We start from the raw sequence: 14,781 nt of genomic DNA, 5'->3' as shown, positions 1-14,781 counted from the left end.
CGTTAACTTGCTAAACTGTTAGCTTGCTGTACTGTTAGCTTAAAAGCCAAACATTTAGTGTACAAGACTTCTCATGTTGTAACCAAAAGCTCGTGAGTTGAAGTTGAAGGCAACTTCACACCAGCTAAACATTAACATGTTAGCATTGTCACTATGAGGATGTTAGCATGCTGAAATTTACATTTATTGCTGTGCAGTCTCTTGTCAACAGAGGAACAGCTGCAGAACATGAGAATGACCAAGAGATAATGTAGCAATATAAAAGTCTGTTCTGCACATTTGGTGTTTTTTTTTTTTTTTCAAACTTCCTCATATATGAATCCGTCTAATCAGTCACACACATTTATTACAGCTCTTTCAATGCACGGTTAGACTCCTTTAAAGAAAGAGCACAAAGCACTATAGTAAAAGTCTGAAAGAACTGACCCCTGAGCTGCACATTGTTCCTCCTACATCTCACTCTTCACTTACTGAAAGGCTAAAACTTTAATTTAATGCTGCTGCTGATGGCCTTGTTCAATTCAATCATACTGAAGCTCTCACATTTCCCCTCCAGTGGCTTTTACCAGTCACCTATGAAAACACTTCCACCTCTTAACACAAGCACTACTGTACTCTCTAAACTTAAAGGCAGAAACAGATGTGCAACGGCTCGGGACTCATCTTGTTATTGTTGAAGACAACTTGATGACCTATTGACAGTAATGTCTCAAGCAGCATCTGTTGTGTGGCTCCGACCTTTTTGCCTTCCCTAAAAATTAACTAATGTGTACTTGTGAGCCATCATCACAGGTTATGACCTGAATATAGTTATGTGTCAGGGACTTTTAAGAGGCATGGTGAGGCGACAGTGTCCAGAATGTAACTTATTTTAGAGATTTTTAAAACCTGAAGAGGTTAAAGCATACAGCCGTGTACTCATACCAGTTGAGGTGAGGACATACAGTATTACATTTAAAATATTTGAAGAGTGATGGAGGTAAATGTATCCAGTTGTTCACAGAGAAAAGACTAACAAAAATATATACAGTATATTCTGTCTATAAAACACTTTCACTCCCTTGAATCATCTGATGCCCCACAGACTGCTTCACAATGCAATCACTTTAAAACATATTTAGCATTTTCTTTTTCTCCGTGTTTTATTTGTGTCCAACCTGTCCTCTGCACGCAGGGGCCTCTCTGATGTATTGTGACCTTTGCAAGAGCCCAACATGTTCATCACATAATCAGGCAGGAATCTATTTTCAATATATCAGAACATCATAATCCCAGGCGGGGCACCGGGGGAGGCTCAGAGAGGAGGATTTACCAGTCACATGGCTGAGCGCAAGAGATTGAGAGGCAGAGAGTGAAAAAGCAAAGGACTAGAGAGAAAGAGAGAGGGGAAAAATACATTAGCAGAGAGGCCACAATTTATTAGGGAGCACTGACATGCAAACACATGCAAACCAACACACAAATCCCCATTCCAATGAAACAAGAGCAAATGGTGATTGATAGGATTGACGATCCCTCTTTTTGGCTGGTTAAATCATGCCTGTGCATATGTTTGGTAATGAAATCAGTGTCTCATGGGGCAAAAACACATTAACACACACACATGCTCGTCACATCCCCAATAGATCAACGGTACAGGCTCGCTGAATCGCTTAAAGCCTCGAGTCTTGTGGTCATCGCAGTTCAATCAAAATGCTTTAGAAACACAAGTACAGTAGGAAAATGAACTGAGCAGAGATGGACTGTGTCAACCACCCGCAGATCCAACTGTTTGTGACGTAACCGAGCCCAGCTGTGGAGTCTGGCACGGTGCTGGGTGTTTGACTTGGGCCACAGTTTTTGTATATTTCACAGCTATGTGAAACAGCTGCAAAGATGGTGTCCTGGCACAGCAGTCAACACACGAGTGGCTTTAATGGGCAGTAATAACAAAAATCTACAGCGAGGGTGTTTAGAAAATGTATGTTTCTCATTTTGAGAAGCAGCATTTTGAAGCAGATTTTTCAGTAAGGATTTTGAAAGATGAAAGCGAAATAAAGTGTAACAGGATAATTTATGGCTGAGTGAAAGGGAGGGATAAGATAAAAAGGAGATGAAACAGCTGAGGGAGAAGCCAAAAGAAAGTGGGTCATTTGGGTGAAGATGAGGAAATGATGTTAAAGAGTGGTTAAAGACACCATTCTTCAGCCAGATGTCCTGGTTTCAGCATCCACCATCACAGTATCATGAATACTAATGCTTTTACTCACAAGGCACAGCGTGACGATACAGATTGGCTCGGATGGTCTTCTGCAGCTCGTGGTCAGGGGACGACTTCTGAAACCTCAAGCTCAAGTAGTGCTTCAGGTCCTTGTTGAGCTTGTGACCTGGGAAACGCAGACACAAAAAAGAAACAGCTCAAGTAAACAGTCCCGAACATAAATAAATTGGTCATCCTGGCCATCCTGTTTTGTGTTTTTTCAGCCCACGAAAGGCCACAAAATTTCCACTGTTAGAATACAATATATATGACAGAGCACAAGAAATCGCTCTTTAAACTTCATTGAACAGTAGATATCTCTTTTTATGTTAATCTTAAACATAAAAGCAAGGGTCTGTAACATGCTCGCGGCTCCATGAAGCTATACTTTGTGCTCTGTTGCTACATGCTAATGCCGGCTTGCTGATTTGCTCCCAATGAAAATGTATATAACCGTTACCTAGCAGGATATTTAAAAGATGCAAATGTTTACCTTATAGTCTGAAACATGAAGTTTTAATTTGATGAAAGCATTTATAAGAAGCCATGTCATAGGATGAATATGTACAGCAAAAAGTAAACCTCACAGTGGTGCAGAAAAGTTACTAAAGTCATTTAGATTCCTCCCATGAATGCACAAAATTTCAAGACAATCCATCACACAGAAAGTCGTGAAAGAGAAAGGGTTACACATACTACCCATTCAATTTAATTAGATTGTAATGGGCCAGTTTTAAAGAATACACACAATATATAACAATATGGTTCATTAAATGGGATAGGCAGAGACAGGTCTGGGTAATTGATTAAAAGCATCTCTGATTGGCTGGAATTCTCAGGCATCCGTCCAATCAGGCGTGCTGATGCTGCTGGCTGAGTTTGAACACAGTCCCGGTGCTCACAATGGGGCCAGATGGTCAGAGCTCTCTCTCACGCCAGGGTCTCATTTAGGACCATTTAATGATCTCCAAATATATCATCCATGTCTGAGAGAGCTGGCAAGCATTTCTTGGGGGAGGTAGCACGGCCTCCTGTCGGCCTCAGATCGCACCGGAGGAGACTCTCCTTGCTCTGAGCTTTGGGTTGGATGGCAGAGTCAGTGTGCTAACTGGGTATTGGGTTCACTTGGGGATCGGGACTTTTTTAAACATGGTTTCAAGTCAGTGAAGTTCCAGTTAGAGCATGTTATACCAACTCAAAGTGATCTATTACCGTATGAAACAGAATATGTGCGCACACTTCCAGCAGAAGCTTTTTTTATATCAACAAGATTAAGGAGGAACGAATAAACCAGACCTTAACTACGTTCTTTGGAGATGTAAATTCTTTTTTTGAAAACTGGGATTCAACTGACCCATTATATCACTAAGAGGTCCACATGGGTTGTTCATTTCTTGAATCAACATACTTACCAGTGACAGGAAACATAGCAAAGATATTTTTCACCTCTGTCTGGTTAACGTTGACGAAGGGAAAGATCAAGGTCTGAGGTAAAATAGAGTCGTGGCTGTCATGGTGACAATAACAAAATAGTGGTTATATAGTGGTTATGGTAATTAAACAATTGTTGCTACAAGAAACGTTTAGGTTTAGTTTGAAACAGGAAATGAACATCTTCAAGTCCATTAATATCCCACCTTACAACACTCTGTGGAGAACTATTAAATGCTGTTGATGGTGCCAAGTCGCAACCTGTTTTTATACAGGCTATACATATCTGCAGCACGCAGTATGGAGCGCATGAACTGTCTGTTCTCAGCATGTGTTCAGGTCAAGAATGTAGATTTCGTTGTTGCAAAGCATGACTTTCTACGTTACGATGACTCATAAGCTCACAGTCAAGTGTGGTTTTATATCATGGGTGGGGCTAATTTGATTAGCTAAATGTCATCAGGATAATGTTCAGTATAAGGAATTTGGAAACTTGAATCTTTCATTTTTAATATTTCTCATTCTCTTTATGAATACTTTTCATTTATTTGGCAAGGCTTACGTGTCACTGCTACTACAGATGATTAGTTTATCTTAGAATAAAGACTAGAAACAGGGCAAAAGAGTTTTAGAAACAACTCGAAATATATAGTGACAAAATATATCAGTGCCTTGAAAACTCATTAGTACATCAGGTCTTGTTTGTAAATGGTGCAGAGCCCGCTTCACAGTTTTAAGGCTATGCTAAGCTAACTGAGGCTGGTTTCACCTTTATTGCACATATTTTCCACTTGTTCTGATTACTGGCCTAAGTCCCAGCAAGAAAGCTAGTATAATACAATATTATAGTTCCTGAAATACGTCAAACTATTCCTCTACAGTTAGAGTTGTCTTTTAGGTTTTAAAATTCCACAACACCAGCTGATGTCTGGAAGCTAGCCCAACTTTCCCTGGCCCACAAAAGGAAAGCTGGTCTGGGGTCGCTCTGTTGGGAACGGATTATGCCCCATCTAAGATCTGCCAGGCCAATCAAATCGTATGAGTGTCCATCACTTAACGCGGCGATGGAGAGAAAACTAACTGTAGTTACACAAGTCATCTGAGTTGAATTTGTTTACGACAAAATGGCTCTGGCTGTAGGACTGTCCAATAGCACAGAGAGGTATTTTTTTTCTCTGTATTGGCTGAAACACGCCCCATAATGAAATCCAAGTGGTGTGTAAACAGGCATATTCGAATAAGAATTGAGTGTGGCTAACGTGAGCCGGGAAGGAGGCGGGAGTGCTTGCAGCCTAAGAGGAACTGATAATGAGTAGACTGGAAAAAAATAGAAAAGGACAAATAGATCAGAAGCATCAGTTCAGCAGCAGAGAAAGGGAAACCTCCACTTAAAGCGGAGGGGCATCAATGATCTGCCCTGAGGTGTGGCCCCGTGGTGACATTATCATCCGTCACGTCCACCTCCTCCCTCCACGGACAGGACTATAAACGCTGAAGCAACAATGAAAACGTGAAGCACTAAGTCTGGCAGCACAGGCAAGAAAAAGATGTCTTAATGAGTCAGGGCACTAATGCATTTGTCATAATTAAGGGATTGCAATAATTGAGATTACAGTAAATTGTAGGACAGATTCAAAGCACACTGCACAAAACAACCATATTTAAGACGAATATTTAAGGTGACATTCAGCTCACACTGCTAAGCTCATATTATTATAGCCTTGATTTAGATTCTAGTACTTTCTTTTTTTTATAGTGGAGACATTGGTTGGTATTCTACTTCTGCTGTATTTTTCCGTTCCTCTACACATACACACACACATATAGCCCACTGTGTAATTCAGTGCAAGCAAAGCACAGTCAGGTAATTGTTACCTAGCAACCAGCCAGTGCTGACGACTATCATTACGGTCCCTGCTAGGCAAGCAGAAGTCAGATTGTAAAAGAAAAAAACAAGATACAACAGCACGCACGCACACGCACACACACGCACACGCAAACACACACTCATTTAACACATACAGGCATTCTTCCTATTGGCGCATCGTCTGCAGCTCCATTTTGATTTATATAAACACCATCTCTTCAAAAATAAAATATGTGACACATACATTAGCGCTTGTGTTCACTGCCTTGTCAGTTTTGCTGGCTCAGATGCTTTCCCCGAGATAAAGACCGCTGTCAGGAACAACCCCCTCCCACGGGTACGTACAGCTAGCAGAGGGCGGGCCGCCCAGGTGTCATGCTCCATCAATGAGGAAGTCATCAAATATTCAATATTTATGAGGATTAAAGCCGTGTGGATCAGAGTGTACAATCACACCACTGGGCCGCATGTGTGTGCGTGTGAGTGTGTGTCGAGTTGCTGTTTACTTAGTCTCTCTCTGGATTTGTAATCCCAAATGCTGTTTTGCGAAAACAAATAAGCAGATGTTATGGTGCAGTAGATGTAGCTTTCTGCATGTAGCATTGGAAAATTTGAGAAAAAAATATGCAGATATCTTGCTGCCTGACAAAAAAAATAAAAGTTAATCTCAGACCCAGACAGATGAAAACATTTGGAAGTGTGATTCGGTACATTTCAGCTTTGTCACAGTTGGAGATATTTTCCATTTAGAAAAAGCTCTTCAGAATATAGTATACTAGCTTTACGAAAGTGTTATTATATGGCCCATTTAAAGTTGTTTCTCAGCAGCATATAGCAAAAATATGTTTTAAAATCTAACAACAACAACCGGATGTGCTGATAAAACTGGAGATATGACCTCAGCTCAGCAACCACAGGCCTTCAGAGTTCCGCTCATTTCTGGACAATACACACGGAGAATGGAGAATTGGTCAATTCACCACGTGTAATGAACAGAGATCCCTGCATTGTGTAAAATGAGAGCGGCACGTTGTTACTGAGAATGTGTTGGACATTCTCCTACGATGCTAACCCATAGCCGTGTGTCTCGCTTAAATATAAAATGGGCGATGATGATGTTTTTACTAAAATAGGCGGGCATTACTGGTTTAAACATTTTGTCACAGGTCATATACACTTATTTTGAATATGATAGAAGCTGCAAGTATAGGCAGAGCAAGCATCAGTAAGATTGTATCATTATGTTCAAATGGTTCAAATACACGTGTTGCACAAGGACATCTAAAGTAATACTACAGTTGAATTTACAGTTGAGACAATGTAAAGAAAGACTGTGCATGGAGCTAGCAGTGCTTTGAGCGATATTTTAACAGTGACCACATCTAAATGTTTACCTCATTCACCACATTTATTATTAGCAATTGATAGTTGGCAGCAATCAAAGCAGCAGGGTTAGTGCTAATACATCTGTCCTTTGGTATTTGGCCATAAACAGTGTCAACTTTAACAAAAAAAAAAAATAATTGTTGAAATAAAGTTTTGGAGAGATGACTTTGCATCGCCAAAGATATTAAATGTTATCCCGGGGAAACGTGAAAATGAATCTAACTCAAGATCATGTGGTTTTTGAGTTAAATGTGTGAGAGGAGGAGAACAAATATTTAGAATTCCCTGGGGGAACCATGAATGTCGCTGGAAAATTTTAATCTGGACTGAGTACGTTGAAAACTGACTGTCCTCCTATGTTGAACCACATTACTGAGATTTTTTGTTGATACAAACTAGTTAACTGAAAATGAATAGGGTATGTTTTAGTAAAAGGTCCTAAATTTCTAAATGATTACACAAGTCATAGCTGCAGGGACGCTGAACCATAAACCAGGTGTAAAAGTCCCAGAAAAATCCTTTTCACCAATTGTCATTTATTAACAGTGCTTCTGTCCCCGGACGTTCAGTCCTCCATGAACCTTTCCTGATGAGGTCTGAGGAGCAAAACATTGTTATTAAAGTGAGCACAAAAGGTCAACAGTATGCATGACTTCTTTGGGAGAATCTTTCCCACTAATCAGTAATGATTAGCTGTTTCGCAGCTCTAAAAATGCCGTATTATTCTGTCAGTGAACATCTCTGACTATCAGTCTATCTCTAGACGATGAGATGGATCCTTTGAGAGCTCGGAGAGGATTCATTCTCATAACACTAAAAAAAGAATCACTTCATCAGGGAACATCTAAGACACTAGAGACATCACTGCGTTGAGAGACAGCTTCCCGGGAGCTGAAGGTGTTTGTGGGAGCCGGCTGTTAAAAGACTGTGTGTGACAGAAATTGGTGCTTTTTAAGCCCGATGAGGCAGAAGAGAGATGTGTGAGGATGTGAGTTCTCCGTCCTCTTACAGATAGACTGAGAGCGGGAGAAAGAGAGAGATGGATTTAACCCAAATAAGAGTGGATTATACACATCCTCCATGCCTCCAGTCAGCATTACATAACCTTAAATCTAGTTATGCATCCCTGTCTCATTTTGGGGAATGAGGATGGGAGGTGGCAGCGTGTGCACTAAAACATCTGAGGAGCTAGTGATTCACATGCCCTCACGTATATTTCTGTGGACGTAGATATACGGAGGGATTCCGAGAGCTTTTCTTTTTTCTTTTTTTTTCATCGCTGTATAAAATAAGAAGACATTCGGAGAGGATTAAACAAAAACTCATGCATTAATACATGCAGGGCCGACAGCAAGAGAGCAAAGACATATGGCAGCAGCTGCCTGAAACATCAGCAGAAGACTTTGCAAAGCAGCTGCAGCCTATAGTACCGCAGAACAGCTGCCGTCACTACAAGTCATCCCTACTGCCTGTCTATCATGTCAGTGGAAATAAACATGCCAGGTGGTTATTATTTCAAAGCGGCGTGCTAGAGACACCAAAAGCGGGTGGTGAGCGTGGGTGATTGTGATCATTCTTATGTAGAAGTTAAACAAACAGCTGATACAGACATTCATTTGAGGAAACGTCCACAGCCACAGTGTGTTTCCTCTGTATGTGTGTGAGTGAGTGAAGCTCAGCTACCGATTGGGATTCATCATCTGTCCTCCAGCTCAACACTGCCCTCTGTGTCTCCCAGCGTCATAACCAATAGGTCTGCTTCACGCAGAGCCGTTGCCGCGGCAACGCCGGAGCCAACCAGCGACTGAGAGGAGTCGTGTGTGTGGTCATTATGGGATGCTGCCCCCTAGTGGTGGATCTTAATTCCATGAGGGTTGAGGGGTGGGGAAAAAAGCAAGACTTACAAATGTGACTTCAAACATGTGGATCTTAATCCCTCGTGGCTGCACTTGGAGCTATTTTAAAGATTCAAAAGAGCCTCAGATATCAGCTACAGACGCACAAGTGAAGGCTGTCTTATGTAAAATTCTGAGGTACTCCAACTTTACAAGCATTCTTCCATTTCATTAAACTTTAAACTTTTACTTCTCTTCGTTTCAGCAGGAAAAAATGCTGTTGGAATTCATTATAGCTCCCAAACTACCAGTTTTAACATTAAAATATGCATTTGTGAGTATTTTTAAAGCGTGGTAGTGCTACTTTTACGATATAAAATATATGATTTTGTTTCCCACCATTATCACCAAGGTGTTTGTAATGCAGCTGATTGTTTCTGGCAGTCGACCCCAGTTGGAGAGGAGACAGAAACAATCTGTAACCGAGCTGGAACAAATCTAGTGTAAAAAGGTTTAAAAAATATACCAACACCAACTGTTTGGCTTCAAGATACGGACCACACATGCAGATGTAGGTTTGTTCTGGCCACGGCAGAAAATAAAATCCCTAAATTACAGCTGCTGCCTGGGAGAGGGCTACGCAGTTAATACCCTGCCACTGGTAGCAGAGCAATTACTGTGAGCAAAATATGTATTACATTATAAGGTGAACATTGTTCCCAACAAGAGTTTCATGTGCTCATATGTGAAATTCTTGTTTTTTTACATCAAAAACACCACATCACCACCAAAGAGAAGCTTGTTCCACTTTCTGGTGTAACCTGAGAGACAAATGATGCAAAGATACCAAGAGTCTAGTCACTGTATCACCGATCCACACATGTTGAGAACAGCCTTGTGTGTTTCTCTCTCCCGTGTAAGCTGCCGCTGGCACAGGTCAGGTGTTAAATGACAGGCAGGTTGCCGAGGTTGGCAGAGGAGAAAGGACAACCCTACAACAACTGGAAGACACACTCACGCTGCTAATGAAACGCCACCTGTAGTGACGACAGAGAGGATTATGGAGCAAGACAAGACGGCCTCCCAAGCCTGAGGGTGTTGGGATAAGGTAATCGGGTCTAGATGTCGTCGTTTTCAACGCGCATATTCACTTTCAGAACATTAACTCTCTTATATGTCTGCTGAATATGAGGCCAGCAGCAAGTTAGCTAAGACTCGACGTGTTGACTTGTGAACTGCAGAGATAACAGTCCTCATGAGAAGCTAAGCATACAAATTAACAGCTTCAAATTGCAGACCTGAGAGTCTATCAGTCTTATCTAACTCTTGGCAAGAGAAGAAGCAACTAGTCTAACCGAACTTTTCACACTTGCAGAAAAACAGGTAGCAGACAATTCATCTGGACGTACTCAGCATCATAACGCTGATCACATCAGGATGGGATGAACAAAGCGCAGTGGTCTACAAAATTAGAAAGGTCTCCTAAGCAGCATTCAGTCGGGGATTTCACGAGCCTGTCTGTTATCACATTTTGATTAAGAAGTCTCCGCTCTGTCTGCATCCCTCTGTCTTTCGTGGCACAACGGGAGCAGCTGAAAACAAAGTTACACACTGACTGTCTGTCCATTACAGATTTATTTATACTAAACATCTTCTGAACGTTTCAAGTGTTTTTTGTGACAGTCTCCAGCCATCCCAGGCTGATAACCCCGCGCTCAGGCTGAGGACAAAGAAGTGGCGTTTCCGCCAGGGGACAAATAATATTGTATTTCCTCTCGCTGATTCCAAATAATGGCCACAGAGTAGGAACTGGAAATGCTGGTTCTTAAACAGTAAATTCCATTGTTTCAGCAGCTTCCTGTGGGTCTCAGGACATCCCGTCAGTCAACACTGGACTCTCCAGTTACAGATGAGAGCGTTTAACTCTGCATTATCCAGTAATATAAGAAGAGGCTGTCTGAGAGAGGTGGACATCGGGAGGGATGCAAGAGTCAGAACTAATCAAATAGTCCACACTGCTCTCAGCGAAGTGCTTCACTTGGATCTGTTGCTGTGGTAAAGTAGCTGCAATCTCCAGCTTTTACACAACCATTATCCTGCCTGAGAGAGGTCATGACGGCTGCTACAGAAGACATGATAATAACCACACTGGACATGGGTGCCGCTTGTTTGCCAATTAAGCTCATACGGCATCTCTGTCGCTCTGTTACACACATATAAAAGATTCAGATTCATCTTCTGCACATTCACCGCTCACAGCCGCCGTCTAACTGCTGCCAACCGTGAACCCTGCAATCAGAGAGCCAGGGGTGGAGAGGAAAAAACAACAATCTCAGAGAGGTCCGTCATAAAGCTCTGGACGGGTCCTCTGCCATCTCCTCCTATAATTACCTCCACAACCAGCCACACCCAGTGCTCCTTTCATGTGATTGCCTCTGTATGAACCAGGGAGAATATAGAGCACCAAACGACACCATGACATACAGCAAGGCATTTTCTCCTCTATATTTCTAAAGAGACTTTATTTCTAACTAATGAGACCAATTAACATGAATCACAAACGTTTACTCAATACCCACATACTTAAAAGCGTTATATTATTGCTATCATAGAGCCTATAACAGCCTTTCTGGCAATAAACTGCAGGTTCAATTACGTATTTTATTTTTATTTGATTTTAGTCAGTTCTCCTAACTAGTTATTTTGGGACAGTTACGTCAAGGTTTTCGTCCAGGATATCTCTGTACTCCGCATTCATCTTTCCTTCAAATACAACCAGTTGTCCTGTCCCTGCAGCTGAAAAACACCCCCACAGCATGATGCTGCCACCACCATGCTTCACTGTTGGGATTGTATTAGGCAGGTGATGAGCAGTGCCTGGTTTTCTTCACATACACTGCTTATAATTAAGGCCAAAAAATTCAGACCAGAGAATCTTATTCTCATAATCTGGGAGTCCTTAATGTGGTTTTTGGCAAACTCTATGCAGTTTTTCTAAAAGGGTCTACATTTCTGCGTATTTCTGTCAAAATGGGGTGCTGTGTGTACATTGATGAGAACAAAGAGTGAAATATTTAAGGGGGTCTGAATACTTTCCTGTATATTTAAGTGTTTTGAGGATCAGATTTATGTCTTCTGATACCAATTTCTCATTTTTATCTCATAAATGCGTTGCTACGTGTGACACACAAAAAAGAAACACAACAAACAAGGATGTAACAGTCCATAACTGTTTGTATTGGGTCTTAATTTCAATGTTAAAATAAAAAAAAATACCCATTAACGTCCAAAGTGACTTTTTGTTTTGTACAGTTAAAAAATATAGAAAAAACTGAAACCAGAGAACATTAGATATTTGTATTTTAGCTCCTTAAATGATTACCCAGTTCTCGTAGTTGATAGATTAGTTGATGTTATTTTGTAGAGTTAAACTGTCACCACGTCATCGACCATTAACTGGTTTTGAATGGACTGCCGCAGACACATATGGATGGTTCTGACCCAGTTCTCTGGTGCTATGCTGCTGAGTCAGAGTCAGCGGTGCATGATGGGAGAACCGGTTTGAAATAAGAGTCACAGACGAAGACACACACGAACACACACTGAGGCGAGCAGAGGCGGTATGTTCCGCTCCAGTGCGCTGCATCTGTTCACTGCTAAATATAACCAGAGGAACCCAGGCCTACCGCTCCTCCTGCTCTCCGTTAGCAGCTGAGTCGGCCAAAGGATGGAGGAAGAAAAAGGGAGGCAGGAAGGAGAGAAAGCAATTGTATAGACTAAAAGAAAGAGAAACAGCTTGAGGGTTGAGAGAAGGGCCACTCTTGACTGACATGGGCACCATCCCAGATAAACAGAGACGCAGCTTAAGCATTCTGCCTGCACCCACAAAATATTTTAACACAGACTAAACATGAACAAATATTCCTGTCAAATACTGGAACACCAAACTCAACACACTCCAGATGGCAGGATCTCTATTATTATCCCCTGGGTTCGTTTGTAAAGTGAAGGAAAAACTCTTCTTTGTGCCATGTTTCTAAGAAAAAATGCACGCAAAGCAGCTATTTTAATGTGTCTATTGTATCTTTTTTCCTCCCATGGGCAGCACATGTAAAAACACTGAAGCTTCCAGCGAGCCCAATCCTCCCCAGCAGAAAGCATCAAGCTACGGTGGGGACGCGAGCACGCCATCAGTTACAACTGGCTGCCTCTCTTAAATGTCACTGCCCGCCTTGTCGTCACACTCAAAGGGCCCCCTCTGTCATTAAAGTCCCCTCTTTCACAGGAGCCGATCACCACGGGCAATGAGAACAGATATATGCGCCCCCTCCCTTCCTCTTCCTCATCCTCCCCCTCCGTCCGTCCCTCCCTCTGACGGCTGCAGCCTGGAACACATCACACCACAGGGACATGTGTGTCATCACCAGCCGGCTAATATGATGAAACACAATAAAACACGAGAGGAGGAATGACCACATTAGGCTTGAATTATGGTTTATATGCATTTGAATGAAGGAGTGGAAAACGGGGGAAGCTTTTCCAGCGGGTGTAATGACCACTAATTTGTACCTTGAGGGTTGTAATTGAAGGGGCTTGCTTGTGCTGCAAACCAGATGACTTTAAGAGGAGACTCAGAGGTGGTACATCCACTGACCTATATATTTAAATATCTGAGCTCTCCACTGTGTTCAGCCTAATAGTTATTGACACATACAGAGAACCACTCTTAAAAAGATTGCCCTTCTAACAAAGGGTCTGCCCATCAGATAGCTAACAGACAAGAGGCCCCAAGGGGAGATTCATTACATTAATCTGTCATGTGAATTTCTTCACTTTGTAACCCAAATGGATGTTGCTATCAGGATTTTGTGCTGAGAGGAAGCACTATTTCAGAAATGCCAAGTTGGCAATGTTTGCCAGAGGACCTAGCTCATATGGTAGAAAAAGAAAAAAAGTGTTTTTACTCAGGAAATGTGAAGCAACATTGCAAAAAACACTCCTCAGTTTTTAAAGTGGAGTTCAAGAAACCTGACTTTAGACAGATGGCTGGAAAATGCAGTTATGATCAACTTAAAGGGGAGCTCACATCTCAGGCTCTATCAAAACTGAGAGCTGAGAGCAGATAACACACCGCAGACTGACAGCTGGGGATCAACAGCTGAGATAAGATTAAAAGAAAGACCATGGATCTCAGCAGGACGCCTCGTTATCACGATGCTAAAAACCTTCATAGGTACATATCAGACCAAGTTCTATTTCCTTTAAAAAAAAAATTAAAAAAAAGCTAATGGGACAAAGAGATAACAAGACAGAAAAGGGGAACAAAGAAACAGCCTCAAGTGTTGCCCTTTCAATTAAACACTGAGGCAGAACGTAAACAGCAAAAAAGCTGATGCCATGTTGCGAGATGCTACTTCCCAAACTCATGCGCTGCTTCTGGCTTTTGGTGATGCAACGTGATTGATTCGTCGGGTAAATCTAAGCATCCCCATGGGTGACAATATAACAGATGGTCCAGAGAACAGAAGAGTCTGTCCCTTTTCATAAGCTCTGAGTGAATACAGAAGCATGCAGAAATGGACGGGCTTCAACCTAAAAAAGATAAAATGTGTCCTTCTTGCCAAGCAGACGAAAAAAACGACAACTACAAAAAGACTGTGACATTTGCTGCAAAATGTTCACTGCCCCATGAAAAAGACATTTCAAGTGACACATGTTGGCAGTCTAAGATCTCCTTGCCGTGCTCAGTTTGGGATTGAAGCATTCATTAAACCACCAACGTGACCCATCTTTGCCTCTAAAGGCTTAGCTGATTCAGATTAAAGGTGAATATGTGCTCTGTGTATCCTTCATAAACCGCTCACTTCCAAACACTGGCCATCAGACTGGGAGACATAGCTGGTTCTGCTTTACGGCTGGATAGAAGTGAACACCGAGGTGACTGAGGGAATAAGATGGACGTACAAGGAGACAACCTGCAGGTGATAGAGACAAAGCGAGCAAACTGAAGGGAAATGTGTATG

General features: G+C 41.9%; 1 protein-coding gene across 1 annotated transcript in view; it reads right to left on the bottom strand.

Moving 5' to 3' along the window:
- The window catches only part of LOC311494918 (membrane-associated guanylate kinase, WW and PDZ domain-containing protein 1-like), a 93,540-nt gene that overhangs the window by 57,900 nt on the left and 20,859 nt on the right, over positions 1-14,781 (bottom strand). Inside the window, exon 2 of the mRNA XM_084554194.1 lies at positions 2,250-2,366. Coding sequence (XP_084410320.1) covers positions 2,250-2,366 — 117 coding nt within the window. The remainder of the gene's footprint in view (positions 1-2,249; positions 2,367-14,781) is intronic.

This window comes from Chelon labrosus (assembly GCF_963514085.1).
Source record: "Chelon labrosus genome assembly, chromosome: 10".
Classification (NCBI taxonomy): Eukaryota; Metazoa; Chordata; class Actinopteri; order Mugiliformes; family Mugilidae; genus Chelon; species Chelon labrosus.
Note: the sequence above shows the minus strand (reverse complement) of the source record. Positions and strands in the feature narration are given on the sequence as shown.